The 26805-nt window shown below is 49.2% G+C and overlaps 1 protein-coding gene and 1 non-coding gene across 3 annotated transcripts in view; both read left to right on the top strand.

The window, feature by feature from the left end:
• The window catches only part of LOC138952278 (E3 ubiquitin-protein ligase UBR2-like), an 85517-nt gene that overhangs the window by 57804 nt on the left and 908 nt on the right, over nucleotides 1-26805 (top strand). For both annotated transcript variants that reach the window (XM_070323913.1, XM_070323912.1), the window contains exons 35-44: nucleotides 6354-6414; nucleotides 6811-6898; nucleotides 7366-7518; nucleotides 8550-8804; nucleotides 17067-17148; nucleotides 17644-17777; nucleotides 19204-19306; nucleotides 19719-19856; nucleotides 22343-22513; nucleotides 25604-25705. In XM_070323913.1, coding sequence (XP_070180014.1) covers nucleotides 6354-6414; nucleotides 6811-6898; nucleotides 7366-7518; nucleotides 8550-8804; nucleotides 17067-17148; nucleotides 17644-17777; nucleotides 19204-19306; nucleotides 19719-19856; nucleotides 22343-22513; nucleotides 25604-25705 — 1287 coding nt within the window. The remainder of the gene's footprint in view (nucleotides 1-6353; nucleotides 6415-6810; nucleotides 6899-7365; nucleotides 7519-8549; nucleotides 8805-17066; nucleotides 17149-17643; nucleotides 17778-19203; nucleotides 19307-19718; nucleotides 19857-22342; nucleotides 22514-25603; nucleotides 25706-26805) is intronic.
• On the top strand, nucleotides 39-157 carry LOC138954023 (5S ribosomal RNA). Its single transcript, XR_011451691.1, has one exon. It is a non-coding gene; the product is annotated as a 5S ribosomal RNA (ribosomal RNA).

Below are 26805 nucleotides of genomic sequence, written 5' to 3'. Positions count from 1 at the left end.
CCGATCTAGGGGCTACTGGAGAGACTCAGGTTTTGACAGCCAACGGCCATACCACGTTGAAAACACCGGTTCTCGTCCGACCACCGAAGTTAAGCAACGTCGGGCCCGGTTAGTACTTGGATGGGTGACCGCCTGGGAACACCGGGTGCAGTTGGCATTAAAATCTTCCTTTTCCGGTGCCTCTCCTGTGCCCTCCTCGGTTTCCACCGCTGTGGAAGCCAGGAGGGACACGGGTCCTCCTCTGAACTCCCTCGCTGGGTCGTCTGCTGCTGTTTCGACAGTAGTTTCGGCCTCCTGGGGGGGGGAGATCGGAGGAGATGACGGGGTCTCTGAATTCCCTCCCCGCTGGGGTTGGGATGCGAATTGACCCCGTTCAGGGCGGTCCTGTGGGGGCAGGGGTTTCAGGCTTCGTGCCTACGACCACTGCTACTACGGTTCCCTCTGACGTCCGTGTGACTGGTGGCTGTCCCTCTTGTTAAGACGCTCCGGCCGACTAGTTACTGGACGTGGAGGTGTTCGACAGAACGTGGTACTTCTGTCGAATGGTCAGGGCGACGGGAACATTGTTTCTGTTGCTCAGACCGACACCTCCGACCGGACCGTCTTGACCCCACGCCATTCCTTAGCGTCTGGTGTTCGGGTGACGGATGGTCCGGACCAAGGGTCCGGAACGTTCCAGGCTTACGGGTCGGGATCGAACCGGACCCACGGGTCCCGACTGGACTTGACCTCCGGGTTTGGTCCGGACGGGACCCATGGTACGGGACCGTACCGGACCTTAGGGTCCGGTACGGGACAGTACCTCTGGCCCTTGCCGGACCCCCGGACCTACGGGTCCGGATGGTACGGTACGGGACCAGTGGTTCGGTCGGGACCGGACCACCCGACCACCTCTGTTGGTCTGGGTGGTCTGGCACCGAACCGGAACACACCGGACCACCGGACCTACGGGTCCGGATGGTACGGTACCGGACCAGTGGTCCGGTCGGGGCCGGACCACTCGACCACCTCTGTTGGTCCGGGTGGTCTGGCACCGAACCGGACCATGCCGGACCTACGGGTCCGGATGGTACGGTATGTCCACGTCCGACCGAGCCACCCGAACACTTCTGTGGGTACGGATGGTTCGGTACCGAACGGGACCTCCGGATGCTACGGGACCGGACCGAACCTACGGGTTCGGATGGTCCGGTACCGGACCAGTGGTCCGGTCCGAACCGGACCACCCGACCACCTCTGTTGGTCCGGATGGTCTGTCACCGAACCGGACCATACCGGACCACCGGACCTACGGGTCCGGATGGTACGGTAGGTCCACGTCCGGACCGAACCACCCGAACACTTCTGTGGGTACGGATGGTTCGGTGCCGTACGGGACCTCCGGATGGTACGGGACCGGACCACAGGACCGGAACATCGGACCACCCTATCGGATCGGTCCGGACCACCCGACCACCTCTGTTGGTCCGGATGGTCTGGCACCGAACCGGACCTACGGGTCCGGATGGTACGGTATGTCCACGCCTACCGGACCGGTCCGGACCACCCGACCACCTCTGTTGGTCCGGATGGTCTGGCACCGAACCGGACCTACGGGTCCGGATGGTAGGTACGTCCACGCCCGGACCGAGCCACCCGAACACTTCTGTGCGTACGATGGTTCGGTGCCGAACACGACCTCCGGATGGTACCGGACCTACGGGTCCGGACCTACGGGTCCGGATGGCCCGGTGCCGGACCACCCGACCACCTCTGTTGGTCTGGATGGTCTGGCACCGAACCGGACCATACCGGACCACGGGTCCGGATGGTACGGTATGTCCACGTCCGGACCTAACCACCCGAACACTTCTGTGGGTACGATGGTTCGGTGCCGAACGGGACCTCCGGATGGTCCGGCACCGGACCGGAACACCGGACCACCCTACCGGACCGGATCGGCACCCCCGACCGGACCGGACCATTTCTTTTCTGATCAGACCCGATGGGTTCCTGTTCAGTCTATAAATGGCGGGGGTTCGTTGGCTGGGCTGACCCAACAGTCGCAGGGTTGTTGTTTTTCTCCCCCTTCGGCTGCTGGAGACGTTTCGTCTTTGGGGCAGGGGTCTTCGCGGCCTCTTGCTTCTGTGGGCGTTTCTTCACAGCCTGCTTCATCGCTTTCGGCTCTTCCCCCTCAAGCTCCCTACACTCCTGCTTTTGAGGAGTTGTCGGGAAGTGAAGAGGAGAGTGAGTCGGAGGACGATAGGGAGGAGGATCAGGGTCGCCCTGAGGTTAACACTGATCCGCTACCCTTGCCGGTTTCTGATGGAACTTCCGAAGCTATGCTTCGTACTTTCCAACAGTACATGACAGACATCACGCGGCGTCTTGACGTCACGGATGCCTCTCTTAAGCGTCTGTCGTCTAGTGTTGACACACAGGACCTGGACCCGGGGTCTGAGGACGAGAGGCAGGAGGCTCGTCCTCGCACAGCTAGAAGGACGTTTGAACAGTTTCAGGACGTCCTTCCCTGAGACGCCCTCTCGTCCTTTGAGTCCGCTTCGGCCCGGGCGCGGGAGGCTCACGCCGCGTCTGCCGGCGGCTCGTTTTATGAACGATCCGTCCGCCGGTAATTCGCGTTCCACCCTAGTCTTAGTGCCACGGTGGAAGCGGCAGCACATCGCCTGAGGAGTACAGATTCACGTGCTAACGCGACCTATGTTCCTCGGGAGGACGCGGGTTCAGTGCCATGCTTTCCTTCGGGAGGCGCACCTCCACTGTTTCCTCGTGTCCAATCTGTTTCGTCCCTCCCTTTTCCCTTTGACTCTCGAACTCTCCCTTTCCAGACTTCGAGTGTTTAGGGTGGGGCTGACGGTGATGTGTTCGTTGGGGAGGTGCCTTCGGTCAAGAAGGTGGAACTGAGCTCTGCTTCGTTCCACAATCTTGAGGCCACCGTTTCTTCCACAGTCGAGGCCCAATCACAGGCCTTGACATGGATGAGCACGCTGTCCACACTGTTGGACCCTCCCGATCGGGCAGAGTCCGATTCCACTCGGGTCCTTGACACGGTTCGAGTGGATCGGGCTTTGCATGCCGTGCGATCGTGCGTGACGTCTGCGGCAGAATTGGCCATTGGAACACGGGTCCACTTTATTGGCCCTGTTCCGTGATCATTTTCTGCCTACTTCTATAGTGCCTCCGGATATGAGGAAGAGTCTGAGGAACACGTTTCCTCAGCCTTCTTCCCTCTTTCATCCGGACACTGTTCGTTCTGTGGTGGAGTCCACACGCCAGAGGAACACTGATTCTCTGATGGTTGGCCTCGCTGCTTCGGCGACGGCGGCGGGGAGTAAGAGAAGTGCTACAGTCACCTCCAGCTCCCAGCCTCAGAAGAAGAAGAAGAAGCCAGTTTCACTGCCTCCTTCTTCCTCCTCTTAGGCGCCTGTTGCGTTCCCAAGCAAGACGAAGGGTGCTCAGACAGGTAAGGGGAAGCAGCACCACCAGGGGGGGTGGTCGCAAGCCTGCGCCTGCCCGCCAGCAGAATTTTCAGTGAGTCCCGGCCCTACGTTGACGCCCCTCAAGTTGCCCCTCTTTCGTCCGTCGGTTCCCTTTTTCGGGCCCGCGGCATGTGGGGCAGACTGGTCTCCAACCAGTTTTTCTTGAGGGTGGTGTGGTCGGGGTTTTCTCTACCGCTGTCGTCACAACCTCCATTGTCCGCTCTAACCTGGACGTTCCCCCCTCCTCGAGACCCTGCCAGATGGCAGGCTCTTCAGGACGAGGTGAACTCGTTGGTCGAGAAGAAGGCGGTCTACCCCCTTTCTCAGCCTTCTCCGGGGTTCTGCTCCCGCCTGTTCACCGTCCCCAAAAAGGACGGCCGGTTCAGGCCGGTGTTGGACCTCTCCACCTTGAACTTGTACCTTCACAGGTGCAAGTTCAAGATGGAAACCCCTTCGTCGGTCCGGTTGGCCATCCGGCCAAACGATTGGGCCATGTCTGGGACCTCCAGGATGCTTACTTCCACATCCTGGTGGCCCCGGGGTACCGACATCTGCTCCGGTTCGTTTGGGAGGGCACAGTGTTCGAGTTTCGGGCCCTCCCATTCGGCCTGTCCTTGGCCCCTCTGATTTTCAACGGGGACAACAACACCACATGCTTAGCTTACCTTCGCCACCAGGGGGGCACCAATTCTCGGTCCCTCTCCCTGTTGGCGGAGGAGATTCTGCTCTGGTGCCAGACCAATCAGGTCCGGATGTCAGTCCAGTTCGTTCCGGGGAAACTGAACGCCCTGGCCGACATTCTCAGTCGGGGCGATCAGGTTCTCTCCACAGAATGGACCATCGCTCACAACGTTCTACAGCGTCTGTGGGCAAGGTGGGACCGTCCTCTGATCGATCGGTTCGCAACTCGATTCAGCGCTCGGCTTCCAGGTACGTCAGCCCCTTTCGAGACATGAATGCGTTCCACTTGGACGCATTCACTCTCTTGTGGAGGCTCCTCGATGCTTACGCCTATCCCCCGACATCTCTGATTCCGAGGGTGCTGGCAAAATATCTGCAGGAACGACCAAGACTGATTTTGGTCGCGCCTTACTGGCCAACAGCTCCGTGGTTTCCAGATCTTCGCGGTCTCACCCACGTAGACCCTCTACCTCTGGATCTGGACAGGGGAGGTCTGCTCCAGCCTCGATCATGCCTCCCTCATCCACGTCCAGAGAGTCTGTGCTTGACCGCATGGCTCTTGTGCGCTCCAAACTGCTTGCACTAGGATTGCACAAGAGTTCAGTAGAGTTTTCCTTGAACGCTAAGAGGCGATCAACTAATCAGCTCTACGACTTACGCTGGAGAGCTTGGGCCACCTTCGCCTTGTCCAAGGGGATAAAGCCGCTTTATCCCTCAACACAGGACTTGGCCAACTTCCTGGTGGAAGTGTATCAAAAGAAGAGTCTTTCTTCTAAGACTCTTCTTGGATACAGATCTGCCATCGCTTCCACGATTGCGGCCGCTACTGGTCGCAGATCTGAACACTTGATCAGGTCCTCCCTCATCGCTAATGTCCTTTCGGGTATTAGCAATGCAGCGGTGTCTAAACCTCGGGTTTCATTTCCCAAGGGGGATGTCTTTCTGGTCCTCAAACTCCTGCGTAGCAATGAGTTTGAACCCCTGGCAGGCATCAGTATCAAGTTGCTGATTTTTAAGACTAATTGTTCCTCATCGCTTTAGCCACTTGCCGTAGACTCAGTGGTATTCAAGCTTTGAGTGGCCTGGACTTTGACATTGAGTTCACCACACAGCAGTGGTGGCCAGCATGGTCACGTCAGTCTAAGATATGTTTCTTGGGTATATTTTCTTTTACGGTAGTACTGTTCGAAAATTGCCTGGGTATCTTAATCCTTGGATTTAAGTGATTTTGATTAAGGAGTTTAATACTCTACATATCACCCTCACACCACTCTGGTATTCTGTGCAAGAATAGTACTGTCGAGGTAAGTGTTATATTGACTGTAAGGCTTCTTTTTAAGCCTACTGTCTATATGATACTTACCGAGACAGTACTATTAGAGTTTCCCTCCCGCCTCCCCTCTTGATATGTTATGGGCTTTTTGAGGGTCTGCAGCTCATAAAGAAAGAGGACGCGCCACCTACATCCTGTAAGGGGGAAGCACTCGGACAGTGCTTGGGATCCACGGTGGCGCATGGTTATGGGAGATAATTGTACCCACTCAGCGTTTTGTCCAATTTTTTCGGCCTATAATAGATAATGTGCAAGAATAGTACTGTCTCGGTAAGTATCATATAGACAGTAGGCTTAAAAAGAAGCCTTACAGACTCTCCAGGGAAGGATGTCGGGCCGCTGCGGCTTTGTGATTAGTTGAACATTTAGCTTATTCGACCTCACAATCAAAAACCAAGAATGGTTAGTTTAATGGAACGTTACAATTTTGACAAAACAAACCATTGACAGGTACGTTGACCCAATGATCTTCACGTGGTCAGACAAACAAATAATTAATATGAGATGAATGAAACTTATCTGATGATGTTTTGGGTTGGATTTATTATTTCTTCTTATTCAATATGTTTGATTTCATAATTATGGTTGGTTACTTTAAAGATTTAGGTTATTTGATTAGCACGTAGAATTTTGCACTTTTTTTGAAAGGCAAGCTTATTGGTTTTGAAAGACAAATTTTAAATATTTTTCTGGGAGAGAAATTGGACAACCAGATGAATTCCGAACACATCTTTTCTTAACACTAAGATATGATCATAATGATGGAGCATGGTGAAACAGGGAGGGGAGTGCTCACTGTCGAAGTCAACTTTACAGTTGTTGACAGGTCTTTGGCATCATGCATTATTACACTTCTGTTTCAGTGGCTCTTTCTCAGAGGGTTTGAGAGAAATGATGCAGAAGTATGCCAGGGATGTCTATGTGGTAAGTGACATTAAATAAGGTTCTGCATTATCAATTTTGTCAATTCAATAGACAATTTTCGGAAATAACTGTCGTGTTTGTATGGGGTGTGAAAGAGTGAATACCCTTGTTTTTCCTCTGACAAATAATTCCACACGTGCTCCTGTGCATGTGTTTCCGACACACCTCTGGCTAGTGATTGGCCCCTCCAGTGTTTGTCCCAGTAAAAGGTAAGGGCGTTCACTCTTTCACAACCCATACAAACCCGACAGAGCTATTATTCGGAGTTGGTCCAATGGCTCTACATTGTTACATCTGTTCATTTTGGTTGTCTTTTTCTGCTTTTCTTCTCATTTGTGATGTGAATTAGCAGTGAGCAATCACATGACACATGACCGTCTGCTTTGTGTGTGACAGTTTGGTCTTGGAGTGAAACCTGACGACGACAACTCACGCGTACCTGTCATGAGCTGGAACTCCTGTGCCTTCACCATCATGTCTTTTGGTAAGGAAATCTTTCAATGTTTGTGTTAGAACAAAGATATTTTCACCTTTAATTATATCATAAACGGGGAAAAAAAGTAGTTTTTTTCTGGGTTTTCTTTCTGCCCCATTTTTTTCAATTTTTTTTTCTTTTTTAAAGAGATTTTCTGTTTGATTTTTTTAATTTATGACCCTCTGTGTTAGGAACTATATCTTTCTCCGGCATATTTGAAGGTCTCCAGTTAGACTATCATACCTTGCTTTCATTTCGGTCACATCGTAACATCTCTATTTAAATGAACTAAAAAAACAACAACAACATCAAAAACTACAACATGCTTTTAGGGTATCAGTAACTTGGAAACACTTGAAATTCTTCATCATCTGCATTCATGGGCCGGGCTAAACTCCCACATACACTCATGTTTTATTCATGTATGGGATTTTACGTGTATGACCACACTCTTGAACTTTTTTCTTTCGTTTCAGAACAAGACCTGTCGTCCGAGGGACAGGGGATCTTCGGGTCGCTGACGGAGCGTCAGAGTTCACTGCTGGGGGCGCTGGTTCGCTTCGCGGCCACCATCGGTCAGATTGCCGCCGCCGACACTATCCGCGAACATTGCGTCAAGCTCCTGTCTTGTGAGTTGCCCAGCATGATGTCATTAACACTCTGGAGGTTTATAACGACCAGATGTGTTCCAGATTCAGTGGAACCCCTATTTTAAAATTGAGAAAATATGAGAAAATCATGTCTTAAAATGTTTTGTCTACCTTGCTGTCAGTGAATGTGTTTGTGCCAGTGGATACAATGGAACCTGTATAACGACCACCCAGTGGACCACCCAGTGGACCACCCAAAGTGGTCGCTATGGAAAGGTGAATTATGCAGGAAAAAACTCATTGAGGATCCCTTTTGGGTGGTCGTTGTTGGCAGGAAATTGTTACAAAGAGGTGGTCGCCAGGGCAGCTTTGGCTGTAGTTATATGTTGTGTACAGCTTGATGTCACTAAATGTGTCGGTGTCTGTACATAGTTCATTTTATGTACAGATTGACAAAGGTGTTGCTGGTTTATATGGTTGATATTGGTAGGGGGGGGGGGGGAGGGGGGGGGGATGGGATAGTGGGGGAGATAGAGAAAGCAACTAATGCCCTTTTGACAGAACTTTCTTAATGCTTAGCTTGTGAAGTACAAGCCATTCACATTGAATCTCAAGCTCTCTTTTTTGACAGAACTTTCTTAATGCTTAGCTTGTGAAGACAGTACAAGCCATTCACGATGAATCTCAAGCTCTTTTTTGACAGAACTTTCTTAATGCTTAGCTTGTGAAGACAGTACAAGCCATTCACATTGAATCTCAAGCTCTCTTTTTTGTTTAAAAGGGCATCATTTCTTGAACACGAAAAAATGTTGACACGCATCATTGCTGCACACGGAGAATGTTTTTGTTACTGTTAGCATTACTTTACTAATAGCAATAATACCCTAAGGCGGCCCTTGATGGAGCCCGAAGTCGATCTTCGCAATGTCTTCTTGACAAAAACTCAGTGCTAAAGCTTTGTGTGGCCAGCTTCAGAAGATATACTGCGCGTAGTCGACTTACCCCAGTGAATTTGAGGCGTTAGGAGAAGAACACAGCAGGATCTAAACCTGTGTCTGTGTGTGTTGCAGTGCTGATTCCAGAGAAGGTGGAGTCCCTGGTCTTTGACTGCGACTGTTTGCTGGACGTGGACATGTTCCACTTCCTGGTGGCCTTGACCATGACCTTGCCCTCTCTGCACACGGAGGGCAGCGAAGGTCAAGCTCCGGCGCCTACCACCGTGGCCAGCCTGCCCACTGGAGGGCTCAACGACCAGCACGCACTCATGTTGGTGTTCATCGTGCACATCGTGCAGGTCATCCTGACCTACGATGCTCCATCTCAAGGTGTGTGTGTTGAGGGGCGGAATAGGGGGTATTGGGGCTGGAGCGTGGGATGTGTATGTGTTCAGGGGCTGGAGCGTGGGATGTGTATGTGTTCAGGGGCTGGAGCGTGGGATGTGTATGACTGTGTTCAGGGGAAGGTGTGTGTGTGAGTGTGTTTAGAGCAGGGCCTAGCATTGTAAGCCGTTCGGCGTACTTTACGCCGAAATAACATCTCCAGTACGCGGAACTCGATTTGGTGTACGCCGAAATGCAAAAACCTGTTATTCCCAAACGGTAAACCTAAACAGTCCCAGGGTTTTGTTTTGTGCGCCGTTCGGTTCAATTCTCAATCGGTTTGACAGTTTGCTTGAGCACGCACTTCCTCTGGCATCGCGCGAGCATGCTTTGTGCCGGTGTTTTGTGGCTCTAGACTTGAAATAATGTCTCGAAGCGACATTGTTGAACGTGGTCAGCCATTCAGTGACAAAGAATCCAGGTATTCCTGCAAGTGGGAATGGCACTTTTAGGCCAAATAACACAAGATTGTCAGTTTTCTTGTTTTCTGTCTGTGTTTTGCTTGTTGGTGAAGGCATAATTTAGTTGCTCAATCTTCTTTGGGGGGGGGGGGGGGGGGTGGGGTTGTGTCATTTTAGGTAAAAGAAATCTCTAAAAAATCTTGTTCCTCCTGCGGCCCCCAGACCCCCGCCTTTGTAAGCTGAACTCACTTTTTCCAATGCTAGGCCCTTTTAGAGGAAAGTGTGTGTGTGTGTTTGGGGAAAGATGTGTGCGTGTGTGTGTGTTAGGGGAAGGGTGTGTGTGTGTTGGGGAAGGATGTGTGTGTGTTGGGGAAGGGTGTGTGTGTGTTGGGGAAGGGTGTGTGTGTGTTGGGGAAGGGTGTGTGTGTTGGGGAAGGGTGTGTGTGTGTGTGTTAGGGGAAGGGTGTGTGTGTGTTGGGGAAGGGTGTGTGTGTGTTAGGGGAAGGGTGTGTGTGTTGGGTAAGGGTGTGTGTGTGTTAGGGGAAGGGTGTGTGTGTGTTGGGGAAGGGTGTGTGTGTGTTAGGGGAAGGGTGTGTGTGTTAGGGGAAGGGTGTGTGTGTGTTAGGGGAAGGGTGTGTGTGTGTTAGGGGAAGGGTGTGTGTGTTGGGGAAGGGTGTGTGTGTGTTGGGGAAGGATGTGTGTGTGTTGGGGAAGGGTGTGTGTGTGTTAGGGGAAGGGTGTGTGTGTTGGGGAAGGGTGTGTGTGTGTTGGGGAAGGGTGTGTGTGTGTTGGGGAAGGGTGTGTGTGTGTTGGGGAAGGGTGTGTGTGTATTAGGGGAAGGGTGTGTGTGTTGGGGAAGGGTGTGTGTGTGTTGGGGAAGGGTGTGTGTGTGTTAGGGGAAGGGTGTGTGTGTGTTGGGGAAGGGTGTGTGTGTATTAGGGGAAGGGTGTGTGTGTTGGGGAAGGGTGTGTGTATTAGGGGAAGGGTGTGTGTGTGTTAGGGGAAGGGTGTGTGTGTGTTAGGGAAGGATGTGTGTGTGTTAGGGGAAGGGTGTGTGTGTTGGGGAAGGGTGTGTGTGTGTTGGGGAAGGGTGTGTGTGTGTTGGGGAAGGGTGTGTGTGTGTTAGGGGAAGGATGTGTGTGTGTTAGGGGAAGGGTGTGTGTGTGTTGGGGAAGGGTGTGTGTGTGTTGGGGAAGGGTGTGTGTGTGTTGGGGAAGGGTGTGTGTGTGTTAGGGGAAGGATGTGTGTGTGTTAGGGGAAGGGTGTGTGTGTGTTGGGGAAGGGTGTGTGTGTGTTGGGGAAGGGTGTGTGTGTGTGTGTTAGGGGAAGGGTGTGTGTGTGTTAGGGGAAGGGTGTGTGTGTGTTAGGGGAAGGGGGTGTGTGTGTTGGGGAAGGGTGTGTGTGTGTTGGGGAAGGGTGTGTGTGTGTTGGGGAAGGGTGTGTGTGTGTTAGGGGAAGGGTGTGTGTGTGTTAGGGGAAGGGTGTGTGTGTGTTGGGGAAGGGTGTGTGTGTGTTGGGGAAGGGTGTGTGTGTGTTAGGGGAAGGGTGTGTGTGTTGGGGAAGGGTGTGTGTGTGTTGGGGAAGGGTGTGTGTGTGTTGGGGAAGGATGTGTGTGTGTTAGGGGAAGGGTGTGTGTGTGTTAGGGGAAGGGTGTGTGTGTTGGGGAAGGGTGTGTGTGTGTTGGGGAAGGGTGTGTGTGTGTTAGGGGAAGGGTGTGTGTGTGTTGGGGAAGGGTGTGTGTGTGTTAGGGGAAGGGTGTGTGTGTGTTAGGGGAAGGGTGTGTGTGTGTTGGGGAAGGGTGTGTGTGTGTTGGGGAAGGGTGTGTGTGTGTTAGGGGAAGGGTGTGTGTGTGTTAGGGGAAGGGTGTGTGTGTTGGGGAAGGGTGTGTGTTAGGGGAAGGGTGTGTGTGTGTTGGGGAAGGGTGTGTGTGTGTTAGGGGAAGGGTGTGTGTGTGTTAGGGGAAGGGTGTGTGTGTTGGGGAAGGGTGTGTGTGTGTTAGGGGAAGGGTGTGTGTGTGTTGGGGAAGGATGTGTGTGTGTTGGGGAAGGGTGTGTGTGTGTTAGGGGAAGGGTGTGTGTGTGTTAGGGGAAGGATGTGTGTGTGTTGGGGAAGGGTGTGTGTGTGTTAGGGAAGGGTGTGTGTGTGTTGGGGAAGGGTGTGTGTGTGTTAGGGGAAGGGTGTGTGTGTGTGTTGGGGAAGGATGTGTGTGTGTTGGGGAAGGGTGTGTGTGTGTTAGGGGAAGGGTGTGTGTGTGTTAGGGGAAGGATGTGTGTGTGTTGGGGAAGGGTGTGTGTGTGTTAGGGAAGGGTGTGTGTGTGTTGGGGGAAGGGTGTGTGTGTGTTAGGGGAAGGGTGTGTGTGTGTTAGGGGAAGGGTGTGTGTGTGTTGGGGAAGGGTGTGTGTGTGTTAGGGGAAGGGTGTGTGTGTTAGGGGAAGGGTGTGTGTGTGTTAGGGGAAGGGTGTGTGTGTTAGGGGAAGGATGTGTGTGTGTTAGGGGAAGGGTGTGTGTGTTAGGGGAAGGATGTGTGTGTATTAGGGGAAGGGTGTGTGTGTGTTAGGGGAAGGGTGTGTGTGTTAGGGGAAGGATGTGTGTGTGTTAGGGGAAGGATGTGTGTGTGTTAGGGGAAGGGTGTGGGGCGGGGATATAGCTCAGTTGGTAGCGCGCTGGATTTGTATTCAGTTGGCCGCTGTCAGCGTGAGTTCGATCCCAGGTTCGGCGGAAATTTATTTCAGAGTCAACTTTGTGTGCAGACTCTCTTCGGTGTCCGAACCCTCCCCCCGTGTACACTACATAGGGTGTGCACGTTAAAGATCCCACGATTGACAAAAGGGTCCTTCCTGGCAAAATTGCTTAGGCACAGTTAGTAATTGTCTACCTATACCCGTGTGACTTGGAATAATAGGCCGTGAAAGGTAAATATGCGCCGAAATGGCTGCAATCTACTGGCCGTATAAAATTTCATCTCACACGGCATCACTGCAGAGCGCCTAGAACTGTACCCACGGAATATGCGCGATATAAGCGTCATTGATTGATTGATTGATATTAGGGGAAGGATGTGTGTGTATTAGGGGAAGGGTGTGTGTGTGTTAGGGGAAGGATGTGTGTGTATTGGGGAAGGATGTGTGTGTGTTAGGGAAGGGTGTGTGTGTGTTAGGGGAAGGGTGTGTGTGTGTTAGGGGAAGGGTGTGTGTGTGTTAGGGAAGGGTGTGTGTGTGTTAGGGGAAGGGTGTGTGTGTGTTAGGGGAAGGGTGTGTGTGTGTTAGGGGAAGGGTGTGTGTGTGTTAGGGGAAGGGTGTGTGTGTGTTAGGGGAAGGGTGTGTGTGTTAGGGAAGGATGTGTGTGTGTTAGGGGAAGGGTGTGTGTGTATTAGGGGAAGGATGTGTGTGTGTTAGGGGAAGGATGTGTGTGTGTTAGGGGAAGGGTGTGTGTGTGTTAAGGGAAGGGTGTGTGTGTGTTGGGGAAGGGTGTGTGTGTGTTGGGGAAGGATGTGTGTGTGTTAGGGGAAGGGTGTGTGTGTGTTAGGGGAAGGATGTGTGTGTGTTAGGGGAAGGGTGTGTGTGTGTGTTGGGGAAGGGTGTGTGTGTGTTAGGGGAAGGGTGTGTGTGTTAGGGGAAGGGTGTGTGTGTATTAGGGGAAGGATGTGTGTGTATTAGGGGAAGGGTGTGTGTGTATTAGGGGAAGGATGTGTGTGTGTTAGGGGAAGGATGTGTGTGTGTTAGGGGAAGGATGTGTGTGTGTTAGGGGAAGGATGTGTGTGTGTTAGGGGAAGGATGTGTGTGTGTTAGGGGAAGGATGTGTGTGTGTTAGGGGAAGGGTGTGTGTGTTGGGGAAGGGTGTGTGTGTGTTAGGGGAAGGGTGTGTGTGTGTTGGGGAAGGGTGTGTGTGTGTTAGGGGAAGGATGTGTGTGTGTTGTGGAAGGGTGTGTGTGTGTTAGGGGAAGGATGTGTGTGTGTTGGGGAAGGGTGTGTGTGTGTTAGGGGAAGGATGTGTGTGTGTTGGGGAAGGGTGTGTGTGTGTGTGTTAGGGGAAGGGTGTGTGTGTGTTGGGGAAGGGTGTGTGTGTGTGTGTTAGGGGAAGGGTGTGTGTGTGTTAGGGGAAGGGTGTGTGTGTGTTGGGGAAGGGTGTGTGTGTGTTAGGGGAAGGGTGTGTGTGTGTTGGGGAAGGATGTGTGTGTGTTGGGGAAGGGTGTGTGTGTGTTGGGGAAGGGTGTGTGTGTTAGGGAAGGATGTGTGTGTGTTGGGGAAGGGTGTGTGTGTGTTGGGGAAGGATGTGTGTGTGTTGGGGAAGGGTGTGTGTGTGTTGGGGAAGGGTGTGTGTGTGTTAGGGGAAGGGTGTGTGTGTGTTGGGGAAGGGTGTGTGTGTGTTGGGGAAGGGTGTGTGTGTGTTGGGGAAGGGTGTGTGTGTTGGGGAAGGGTGTGTGTGTGTTAGGGGAAGGGTGTGTGTGTGTTAAGGGAAGGGTGTGTGTGTGTTGGGGAAGGATGTGTGTGTGTTGGGGAAGGATGTGTGTGTGTTGGGGAAGGGTGTGTGTGTGTTGGGGAAGAGTGTGTGTGTTGGGGAAGGGTGTGTGTGTGTTGGGGAAGGGTGTGTGTGTGTTGGGGAAGGGTGTGTGTGTGTTAGGGGAAGGATGTGTGTGTGTTAGGGGAAGGGTGTGTGTGTTGGGGAAGGGTGTGTGTGTGTTAGGGGAAGGATGTGTGTGTGTTAGGGGAAGGGTGTGTGTGTGTTAGGGGAAGGGTGTGTGTGTGTTAGGTGAAGGGTGTGTGTGTGTTAGGGGAAGGGTGTGTGTGTGTTGGGGAAGGGTGTGTGTGTGTTAGGGGAAGGGTGTGTGTGTGTTAGGGGAAGGGTGTGTGTGTGTTAGGGGAAGGGTGTGTGTGTTGGGGAAGGGTGTGTGTGTGTTAGGGGAAGGATGTGTGTGTGTTGGGGAAGGGTGTGTGTGTGTTGGGGAAGGGTGTGTGTGTGTTAGGGGAAGGATATGTGTGTGTGTTAGGGGAAGGATGTGTGTGTGTTGGGGAAGGGTGTGTGTGTGTTAGGGGAAGGGTGTGTGTGTGTTGGGGAAGGATGTGTGTGTTGGGGAAGGGTGTGTGTGTGTTAGGGGAAGGATGTGTGTGTGTTGGGGAAGGGTGTGTGTGTGTTAGGGGAAGGATGTGTGTGTGTTGGGGAAGGGTGTGTGTGTGTTAGGGGAAGGGTGTGTGTGTGTTAGGGGAAGGGTGTGTGTGTGTTAGGGGAAGGATGTGTGTGTGTTGGGGAAGGGTGTGTGTGTATTAGGGGAAGGGTGTGTGTGTTGGGGAAGGGTGTGTGTGTGTTAGGGGAAGGGTGTGTGTGTGTTAGGGGAAGGATGTTTGTGTGTGTTAGGGGAAGGATGTGTGTGTTAGGGGAAGGGTGTGTGTGTATTAGGGGAAGGGTGTGTGTGTTGGGGAAGGGTGTGTGTGTGTTAGGGGAAGGATGTGTGTGTGTTGGGGAAGGGTGTGTGTGTGTTAGGGGAAGGGTGTGTGTGTGTTAGGGGAAGGGTGTGTTAGGGGAAGGGTGTGTGTGTGTTGGGGAAGGGTGTGTGTGTTGGGGAAGGGTGTGTGTGTGTTAGGGGAAGGATATGTGTGTGTGTTAGGGGAAGGATGTGTGTGTGTTAGGGGAAGGATGTGTGTGTGTGTTAGGGGAAGGGTGTGTGTGTGTTAGGGGAAGGATGTTTGTGTGTGTTAGGGGAAGGATGTGTGTGTTAGGGGAAGGGTGTGTGTGTGTTAGGGGAAGGATGTTTGTGTGTGTTAGGGGAAGGATGTGTGTGTTAGGGGAAGGGTGTGTGTGTGTTAGGGGAAGGATGTTTGTGTGTGTTAGGGGAAGGATGTGTGTGTTAGGGGAAGGATGTGTGTGTGTTAGGGGAAGGATGTGTGTGTGTGTTAGGGGAAGGGTGTGTGTGTGTTAGGGGAAGGGTGTGTGTGTGTTAGGGGAAGGGTGTGTGTGTGTTGGGGAAGGGTGTGTGTGTGTTAGGGGAAGGGTGTGTGTGTGTTGGGGAAGGGTGTGTGTGTGTTGGGGAAGGATGTGTGTGTGTTGGGGAAGGGTGTGTGTGTTAGGGGAAGAGTGTGTGTGTGTTGGGGAAGGATGTGTGTGTGTGTTGGGGAAGGGTGTGTGTGTGTTGGGGAAGGATGTGTGTGTGTTAGGGGAAGGATGTGTGTGTGTTGGGGCAGGGTGTGTGTGTGTTAGGGGAAGGATATGTGTGTGTGTTAGGGGAAGGATGTGTGTGTGTTAGGGGAAGGATGTGTGTGTGTTAGGGGAAGGATGTGTGTGTGTTAGGGGAAGGATGTGTGTGTGTGTTAGGGGAAGGGTGTGTGTGTGTTAGGGGAAGGGTGTGTGTGTGTTAGGGGAAGGGTGTGTGTGTGTTAGGGGAAGGATGTTTGTGTGTGTTAGGGGAAGGGTGTGTGTGTTAGGGGAAGAGTGTGTGTGTGTTAGGGGAAGGGTGTGTGTGTGTTAGGGGAAGGGTGTGTGTGTGTTGGGGAAGGGTGTGTGTGTGTTAGGGGAAGGATGTGTGTGTGTTAGGGGAAGGGTGTGTGTGTGTTGGGGAAGGGTGTGTTAGTGTTAGGGGAAGGGTGTGTGTGTGTTAGGGGAAGGGTGTGTGTGTGTTAGGGGAAGGGTGTGTGTGTTAGGGGAAGGGTGTGTGTTAGGGGAAGGGTGTGTGTGTGTTAGGGGAAGGGTGTGTGTGTGTTGGGGAAGGATGTGTGTGTGTTAGGGGAAGGGTGTGTGTGTGTTAGGGGAAGGGTGTGTGTGTGTTAGGGAAGGATGTGTGTGTGTTAGGGGAAGGGTGTGTGTGTGTTAGGGGAAGGGTGTGTGTGTGTTAGGGGAAGGGTGTGTGTGTGTTAGGGGAAGGGTGTGTGTTAAGGGAAGGGTGTGTATGTGTTAGGGGAAGGGTGTGTGTGTTAGGGGAAGGGTGTGTGTGTTAGGGGAAGAGTGTGTGTGTGTTAGGGGAAGGGTGTGTGTGTGCCCAAGTGTTTTAAACACAGCTGTGACTAGTGACTGGCCTATAATGTCACATGAGAAAGTTTGACACAATAAAAGCAAGAGTATTTATTCTCTGACAACCCACACAAACCTGACAGAGTTATTTCTGAACATCGTTTATTCTATGCCTTCTTTGTCTCGGAGAGTTTCTGATGCCACTGAAAATCGTTTATTCTATGCCTTCTTTGTCTCGGAGAGTTTCTGATGCCACTGAAGATCGTTTATTCTATGCCTTCTTTGTCTCGGAGAGTTTCTGATGCCACTGAAGATCGTTTATTCTATGCCTTCTTTGTCTCGGAGAGTTTCTGATGCCACTGAAGATCATTTATTCTATGCCTTCTTTGTCTCGGAGAGTTTCTGATGCCACTGAAGATCGTTTATTCTATGCCTTCTCTGTCTCGGAGAGTTTCTGATGCCACTGAAGATTGTTTATTCTATGCCTTCTTTGTCTCGGAGAGTTTCTGATGCCACTGAAGATTGTTTATTCTATGCCTTCTTTGTCTCGGAGAGTTTCTGATGCCACTGAAGATCGTTTATTCTATGCCTTCTTTGTCTCGGAGAGTTTCTGATGCCACTGAAGATCGTTTATTCTATGCCTTCTTTGTCTCGGAGAGTTTCTGATGCCACTGAAGATTGTTTATTCTATGCCTTCTTTGTCTCGGAGAGTTTCTGATGCCACTGAAGATCGTTTATTCTATGCCTTCTTTGTCTCGGAGAGTTTCTGATGCCACTGAAGAGGTAACAGGGTAACAGAGTTATTTCTGAAGATTGTCTAATGAGATATTGAGTTTGATGAGGGATGTTTTGTGATCTACGTGTGCAGAGTCGATGGACATGGAGGCAGAAGCGGAGACAGAGGGAAGGATGTTACTGGCGGCCTATGTGTCCGTGCGATCAGACGCTGGGTGAGTCACTACATTCAAGCAATTTCATTTTCTTTTACACTTCACAAGACGATTGAGATTCTGTGAAAATTGTGGCTTAAATTCAACAAGGGAGGTGGCAGTCACTTAATTTCACACACACTTGCACGTGTGATGCGCAAGCACACTCTCACACTTGCACTCCCCCCCCCCACACCAAGGCACACGCACGAATGCACACACACACACACACACACACACACACACACACACACACACACACACACACACACACACACACACACACACACACACACACACACACACACACTCAATTTCAGATATGCATTCATCGTCGAACGCTGAAGAAGAAGAAGAAGATATGCATTCAAATGTAAAGTTGAAGGTGTTTAAAGAAAAATTGTTAGATGTGAGACTCAGAGAGTTTCTGTTGTAGTTTAATTTTAAGAGAGTTTGATACAAAAGTTTTCAAACATAAATGAAATTTTGTGTTTTTGCCTTTTTTATTTTCTAAAGACTGGAGTGTTCAGCCATGCCGTCTTGCTGGCAGTTGTTGAGTCATATAAGGGAGGCTACTCTGCCTTTCCTACGCTGCGCTGCGCTTTTCTACCATCACCTCACTGGAGTTGTGGCCCCTATATCTCTGCATGGTAAGTGGCTGAGTGTTGGGAGTATGAATGCGTCTTTTGGTATGGGGGGGTCAGAGTTTGTATGCGGGTGTACAAATGTAGGCCCATCATGATTATATGGGCATCGTTATCAGACCTGTTTCATCGACAAACCAGGGAAATAAGGTCTTTATGGGCATCGTTATCAGACCTGTTTCATAGACAAACCAGGGAAATAAGGTCTTTATGGGCATCGTTATCAGACCTGTTTCATAGACAAACCAGGGAAATAAGGTCTTTATGGGCATCGTTATCAGACCTGTTTCATAGACAAACCAGGGAAATAAGGTCTTTATGGGCATCGTTATCAGACCTGTTTCATAGACAAACCAGGGAAATAAGGTCTTTATGGGCATCGTTATCAGACCTGTTTCATAGACAAACCAGGGAAATAAGGTCTTTATGGGCATCGTTATCAGACCTGTTTCATAGACAAACCAGGGAAATAAGGTCTTTATGGGCATCGTTATCAGACCTGTTTCATAGACAAACCAGGGAAATAAGGTCTTTATGGGCATCGTTATCAGACCTGTTTCATAGACAAACCAGGGAAATAAGGTCTTTATGGGCATCGTTATCAGACCTGTTTCATAGACAAACCAGGGAAATAAGGTTTTTATGGGTTGCTTGCTTTTGCTTTTTTTCATTGCTTTTTCATTGAAACACTGAGACAAGCTACATGTGACATTGTAGGCTTGCCTCAGTGTTTCTATGGAAACAAAGGATGGCTACACTTCTCCAACCCATACCAACTTGACAGTTATTTCCGATCGTCATCTATTGCAGCTAGTGTTTTAACATCAGAGAGTGTGTCTCAAGTAAGGAGAAGGGTCCCAACAAAGTTCTTTCAAATGTTGGTCACAAGCAGAGAGGAGCCCTTCAGAAAGAAAAGGACCCTGCAACACCTTAGCTCTTATCTTATGCTGTTTGATGTTTTGGGTTTGACATAGCAGAAGAGTATGAATGATGTCACTTGCTGCTTTTCAGATCACAGTCGTATGCCTACACACTGTCCGAATGGTATCTCCCGATATAGCGAAACGTCCCTTTTAAGACCCTACTTTTTGAGCTTTTCCGTTCATAATGTCTGTAGATTACCATCCTTGTTAAGACTCCCTTCCTTGTAAGACCTGATTTTATCAGATTTTGGGAGAGGGGTTCCACTGTATAGCCCTGGGTGAGGTTGGCCGCCACCCTGAATCAACTTCAAGTGTTCTTTCAGTACACAGGACGTCATTTTTACGGGGCTTAATTGTGAGATAGCTGTCAAAACTTGAATACAGTGAGATGGATCATGGGATGTATGAGTAGTATCAGATATATGTTACTTTGCCAAACAAATTTATTGCATAATTCAAGATGAAGTGGATTTTGTGTTCTTGATTAAAGTATTGATTTTGTATTGCAGATAGAGAAACTGATGAGTTCGGTCACCTGTGCAACTACCTGGCTTTGCCCAAAGACATCTCTCTCCTGTTCGCTGGCCAGCACACCAAGTCCTTAGTCAAGAGGTCAGTAGGTTTGACATACCTGTCTTCTTTTTACGGATTTGGTGCAGCACACAATGTCCCATCACTGATAAAAGTAGAGTTGGGTCAGAAAAAGTGTTGTTACTGAAACATGGCTCTAAAACGTGCACGCACCCATGCATGCACGCACACAGGCATGCACACACACACACACACAGTTTAAGCTTGCTGCATGCATTATTCTCCCCCCCCCCACACACACACACATATGCACACAACCCCTGAATTAAATACTGCAGAAAAGGGTTTAAGGCTGCAGGCAAAAAGTAGGTAGGCTCACTTATCATAAAGACAGCAATTCTTCTATAGTCTCATGTCATATTCTGAGCCTACTTTGGATGACATGTGTTAACGACTGTCTTGTTTCATGATGCAAGCTTTTCCTTCCCTACAGCTGGTGCTGCAGTCGCACTGTGCGCGATCGTCTGTCGGCCACCAACACACCGCTGATGAAGTACCCCCGCACCGTCCACCGCCTCATCACGCTGCCCAAGGACTACAGCGAGCTCATCAACGAGGCCTCACAGTTCACGTACGTTTATGCTATTGGTGGAAGCTAGTATTTGTGTTACATTCATCTGCAGCCAATGTGGAGGGTGTTGGTGTGTGAGAGGGGCTACAGCTCAATGTCAAACCTCCTACAGTTCTGCCAATCCCTCAATTTGGATTCATTTTTTGAAAGAGCAGAAGAAACAGACCACTTGACCTATAAATTTGAAACTCTTCATTACATCATGCATAAGCTGAAGTTAATGTACACCAAATATGAAGCAATTCGTTGTACAGATGCAGAAGTTATTAGCACTTTTATGGGTTGTATTTTTTGTTTGTTGATGAGAGTTAATGTCAATCTTAGTCTGTTCTGGTGTAAAACTGGACATAGTTTCTACTTTTGCTTCCAGTAGTTTTGCATCAGCTTTGCTCTGTTCTTCTTTTCATGATGAAAAAGAAGAAATAGTGTAAGCCATCTTGCCCCCTTATTATGGAAAGTAACTATCAAGTAGCAATAAATGGTAGCAAAGCAACTACTGTACACACGGATAGCGACAATGGTAGCAAAGCAACTACTGTACACACGGATAGCGACAATGGTAGCAAAGCAACTACTGTACACACGGATAGCCACAATGGTAGCAAAGCAACTACTGTACACACGGATAGCGACAATGGTAGCAAAGCAACTACTGTACACACGGATAGCGACAATGGTAGCAAAGCAACTACTGTACACACGGATAGCGACAATGGTAGCAAAGCAACTACTGTACACACGGATAGCGACAATGGTAGCAAAGCAACTACTGTACACACGGATAGCGACAATGGTAGCAAAGCAACTACTGTACACACGGATAGCGACAATGGTAGCAAAGCAACTACTGTACACACGGATAGCGACAATGGTAGCAAAGCAACTACTGTACACACGGATAGCGACAATGGTAGCAAAGCAACTACTGTACACACGGATAGCGACAATGGTAGCAAAGCAACTACTGTACACACGGATAGCGACAATGGTAGCAAAGCAACTACTGTACACACGGATAGCCACAATGGTAGCAAAGCAACTACTGTACACACGGATAGCGACAATGGTAGCAAAGCAACTACTGTACACACGGATAGCGACAATGGTAGCAAAGCAACTACTGTACACACGGATAGCGACAATGGTAGCAAAGCAACTACTGTACACACGGATAGCGACAATGGTAGCAAAGCAACTACTGTACACACGGATAGCGACAATGGTAGCAAAGCAACTACTGTACACACGGATAGCGACAATGGTAGCAAAGCAACTACTGTACACACGGATAGCGACAATGGTAGCAAAGCAACTTCTGTACACACGGATAGCGACAATGGTAGCAAAGCAACTTCTGTACACACGGATAGCGACAATGGTAGCAAAGCAACTACTGTACACACGGATAGCGACAATGGTAGCAAAGCAACTACTGTACACACGGATAGCGACAATGGTAGCAAAGCAACTTCTGTACACACGGATAGCGACAATGGTAGCAAAGCAACTACTGTACACACGGATAGCGACAATGGTAGCAAAGCAACTACTGTACACACGGATAGCCACAATGGTAGCAAAGCAACTACTGTACACACGGATAGCCACAATGGTAGCAAAGCAACTACTGTACACACGGATAGCGACAATGGTAGCAAAGCAACTACTGTACACACGGATAGCGACAATGGTAGCAAAGCAACTACTGTACACACGGATAGCGACAATGGTAGCAAAGCAACTACTGTACACACGGATAGCGACAATGGTAGCAAAGCAACTACTGTACACACGGATAGCCACAATGGTAGCAAAGCAACTACTGTACACACGGATAGCGACAATGGTAGCAAAGCAACTACTGTACACACGGATAGCGACAATGGTAGCAAAGCAACTACTGTACACACGGATAGCCACAATGGTAGCAAAGCAACTACTGTACACACGGATAGCGACAATGGTAGCAAAGCAACTACTGTACACACGGATAGCGACAATGGTAGCAAAGCAACTACTGTACACACGGATAGCGACAATGGTAGCAAAGCAACTACTGTACACACGGATAGCGACAATGGTAGCAAAGCAACTACTGTACACACGGATAGCGACAATGGTAGCAAAGCAACTACTGTACACACGGATAGCGACAATGGTAGCAAAGCAACTACTGTACACACGGATAGCGACAATGGTAGCAAAGCAACTACTGTACACACGGATAGCGACAATGGTAGCAAAGCAACTACTGTACACACGGATAGCGACAATGGTAGCAAAGCAACTACTGTACACACGGATAGCGACAATGGTAGCAAAGCAACTACTGTACACACGGATAGCGACAATGGTAGCAAAGCAACTACTGTACACACGGATAGCGACAATGGTTTTGAAGCTAGCGTTGCTTTCGACTCAGCAATATCCCCACTATGTTTAGAAAATCTTTGTTCGGTAACCTTCACTGGACATGTTGATGACAGGTGCCCCAAGTCTGAAGCAGACGACAGCCGAGCCCCTACACGGTGCCTGGTGTGCGGTGCCATGCTGTGCTCTCAGAGCTACTGCTGCCAGACGGACATAGAGGGCACCACTGTGGGCGCCGCCACACAGCACACCGACGCATGTGGCGCTGGAAACGGCATCTTCCTCAGGTAGGCATGTGTACAAAGAGATTAGGTTTTGGGGTGGGAGGTGTGGGGTAGTGATGTGTTGGGGTGGATGCCCAGCCTGGGGAGAAAGTGAATATAATAGACGATTTTCAAAAGTAACTCGTGTCAGGATTATCATGGTCTGGAACAGTAAGAGCCTCTTTACCTCGGATACGCTTTTCACAACATCCGGAGCATGTTCCACGCTGGGGCTGTATCCTGCAAAAATCTTGACAGAGTTATTTCACAACATCCGGAGCATGTTCCACGCTGGGGCTGTATCGTGCAACAATCTTGACAGAGTTATTTCACAACATCCGGAGCATGTTCCACGCTGGGGCTGTATCCTGCAACAATCTTGACAGAGTTATTTCACAACATCCGGAGCATGTTCCACGCTGGGGCTGTATCCTGCAAAAATCTTGACAGAGTTATTTCACAACATCCGGAGCATGTTCCACGCTGGGGCTGTATCCTGCAACAATCTTGACAGAGTTATTTCACAACATCCGGAGCATGTTCCACGCTGGGGCTGTATCCTGCAAAAATCTTGACAGAGTTATTTCACAACATCCGGAGCATGTTCCACGCTGGGGCTGTATCCTGCAACAATCTTGACAGAGTTATTTCACAACATCCGGAGCATGTTCCACGCTGGGGCTGTATCCTGCACAAATCTTGACAGAGTTATTTCACAACATCCGGAGCATGTTCCACGCTGGGGCTGTATCCTGCACAAATCTTGACGGAGTTATTTCACAACATCTGGAGCATGTTCCACGCTGGGGCTGTATCGTGCAAAAATCTTGACGGAGTTATTTCACAACATCCGGAGCATGTTCCACGCTGGGGCTGTATCCTGCAACAATCTTGACAGAGTTATTTCACAACATCCGGAGCATGTTCCACGCTGGGGCTGTATCCTTCAACAATCCTGACAGAGTTATTTCACAACATCCGGAGCATGTTCCACGCTGGGGCTGTATCCTGCAACAATCTTGACAGAGTTATTTCACAACATCCGGAGCATGTTCCACGCTGGGGCTGTATCCTGCACAAATCTTGACAGAGTTATTTCACAACATCCGGAGCATGTTCCACGCTGGGGCTGTATCCTGCACAAATCTTGACAAGAGTTATTTCACAACATCCGGAGCATGTTCCACGCTGGGGCTGTATCCTGCAAAAATCTTGACAGAGTTATTTCACAACATCCGGAGCATGTTCCACGCTGGGGCTGTATCCTGCACAAATCTTGACAGAGTTATTTCACAACATCCGGAGCATGTTCCACGCTGGGGCTGTATCCTGCAACAATCTTGACAGAGTTATTTCACAACATCCGGAGCATGTTCCACGCTGGGGCTGTATCCTGCACAAATCTTGACAGAGTTATTTCACAACATCCGGAGCATGTTCCTCGCTGGGGCTGTATCCTGCACAAATCTTGACAGAGTTATTTCACAACATCCGGAGCATGTTCCACGCTGGGGCTGTATCCTGCAAAAATCTTGACAGAGTTATTTCCAGAAAACGTCTATTTGCAAAGAAATAAGAAAAAAAAGACAAAGAGACAACTGGAAAGTATGTTAGTAAATCAGTGGGTATATTTTCCTGGTGAAAATACCAAGTGAACTAGAAAGAATGGCATCACGAGGAGTACTAGGGGAAGGAAGAAAGTGTTGGTTGGCAGCTTGTCTTTGGAGGTACAGGATGATGGTGTTTGTTTTCTCCAGTTTTTATCAGAATTTTATTGAAGAAAATCTTACCAATGTAATGTTCATTATACGTATCATAAATGTTTGTCTGTCTGTCTGTTTAAAAAAAAACACCACGGGGTCGACGTACTGTAAATGTAACATTTAGTTTTGTCAATAATTAAACGTTCCAATAACTTAACAGTCTTGTTTTTTTTATTCTGAATTTTGGCAGTCTATTTGTTTTTGGATCAATGTAGTGATAGGTACAAGGTGTCTAGATCAATGTAGTGATAGGTATAAGGTGTCTAGATCAATGTAGTGATAGGTATAAGGTGTCTAGATCAATGTAGTGATAGGGATAAGGTGTCTAGATCAATGTAGTGATAGGTATAAGGTGTCTAGATCAATGTAGTGATAGGTATAAGGTGTCTAGATCAATGTAGTGATAGGTATAAGGTGTCTAGATCAATGTAGTGATAGGTACAAGGTGTCTAGATCAATGTAGTGATAGGTATAAGGTGTCTAGATCAATGTAGTGATAGGTATAAGGTGTCTAGATCAATGTAGTGATAGGTATAAGGTGTCTAGATCAATGTAGTGATAGGTATAAGGTGTCTAGATCAATGTAGTGATAGGTATAAGGTGTCTAGATCAATGTAGTGATAGGTATAAGGTGTCTAGATCAATGTAGTGATAGGTATAAGGTGTCTAGATCAATGTAGTGATAGGTATAAGGTGTCTAGATCAATGTAGTGATAGGTATAAGGTGTCTAGATCAATGTAGTGATAGGTATAAGGTGTCTAGATCAATGTAGTGATAGGTACAAGGTGTCTAGATCAATGTAGTGATAGGTACAAGGTGTCTAGATCAATGTAGTGATAGGTACAAGGTGTCTAGATCAATGTAGTGATAGGTATAAGGTGTCTAGATCAATGTAGTGATAGGTATAAGGTGTCTAGATCAATGTAGTGATAGGTATAAGGTGTCTAGATCAATGTAGTGATAGGTACAAGGTGTCTAGATCAATGTAGTGATAGGTACAAGGTGTCTAGATCAATGTAGTGATAGGTATAAGGTGTCTAGATCAATGTAGTGATAGGTACAAGGTGTCTAGATCCACTGTTGTGAGTTTCACCAGACACTCTGATCAATGTAGTGATAGGTACAAGGTGTCTAGATCAATGTAGTGATAGGTATAAGGTGTCTAGATCAATGTAGTGATAGGTATAAGGTGTCTAGATCAATGTAGTGATAGGTATAAGGTGTCTAGATCAATGTAGTGATAGGTACAAGGTGTCTAGATCCACTGTTGTGAGTTTCACCAGACACTCTGATGAATTTTTTTTGTTGATTTTTGTTTGTTGATGAGACATTGTTGTTGCCTTTGTGCAGGGTACGGGACTGCCAGATACTGCTGCTGTCTGGGAAGGCCAAGGGGTGCTTCCTGCCGGCGCCTTACCTCGATTCTTATGGAGAGTCAGACCAGGGCTTGAGGTAATGGCTCATCTTTGGAGAAAAAAGAAAAACAAATGTTACCCCCTCAAATCCTGAGATTTTCAGAATTGGACTGTGTTTTGGAAACAAGTTTGGACATTTTGAGGAAATAATGGCTCACGGTTGATGCTTGCCTCATGCTGTTCTCTGTTATCGCGGAGTCCCGTTTTTGCCCAGCCTACTAGTGTATAAGAGACCACAACCTCATGTGGAGACAAGTCAGTCACTAGTGATTAGCCAACAATATGTGGGAATGCTTGCCTCAATGTTGCCAAGAAAAACAACTCTTACCCATACAAACTAGACAGAGTTAGTTTTGAACATTGTCTATTCCAATGCCTACAAGACATAAGCTGAAAGCGCTAAAAAAAAAGCTGGTATTTGTATTTGGCCCGTTTGGAGATTGAACCCACAACCTTCAGCGTGAGAGGCAGGCGCTCCAACCACTGTGCCACGGGGCCTGGGTAGCTCAGTTGGTAGAGCAGTGGATTTGTGATCCTAAGGTGACAGGTTCGAATCCCAGCAGGGTCGGACACGGGTCAACTTTTTGTGCAGACTCAGAGACGGTATTCATGTCCCAACCCCATGTCACCACAGTGGCACGTAAAAGACCTCGGTCACTCTGCCGTAAGTGCAGGTGGCTGATTACACCTAAACACGCAGGCACCCGTGTAGTACCACTCTAGTTGCTGTTGGCTTTCCACCGGCACTGGGAGGAAGCGACCCGAATTTTCCAGCATTGGGATAATAGAGTGAATGAAATGAAAGGAAAACTCCTGCTAATGCCTTTCTTCTTCTTCTTCGTTCATGGGCTGAAACTCCCACGTTCACTCATGTGTTTGCATTAGTGGGTTTTTACCCCCCCCCCCCCCCCCCCCCCCCCCCCCCCCATTCAGGCAGCATACGCCGATTTCCGGGGGAAGCATGCAGGGTATTTTCGTGTCTCTATAACCCATTGAACTCTGACATGGATTACAGGATCTTTTCTGTACACACTTGGCCTTGTGCTTGCGTGTACACATGAAGGGGGTTAAGTCACAAGCAGGTCTGCACATAAGTTGACCTGGGAGATCTGAAAAATCTCCACCCTTTACCCACCA

This window comes from Littorina saxatilis, linkage group LG17 (genome assembly GCF_037325665.1).
Source record: "Littorina saxatilis isolate snail1 linkage group LG17, US_GU_Lsax_2.0, whole genome shotgun sequence".
NCBI lineage: Eukaryota > Metazoa > Mollusca > Gastropoda > Littorinimorpha > Littorinidae > Littorina > Littorina saxatilis.
Note: the sequence above shows the minus strand (reverse complement) of the source record. Positions and strands in the feature narration are given on the sequence as shown.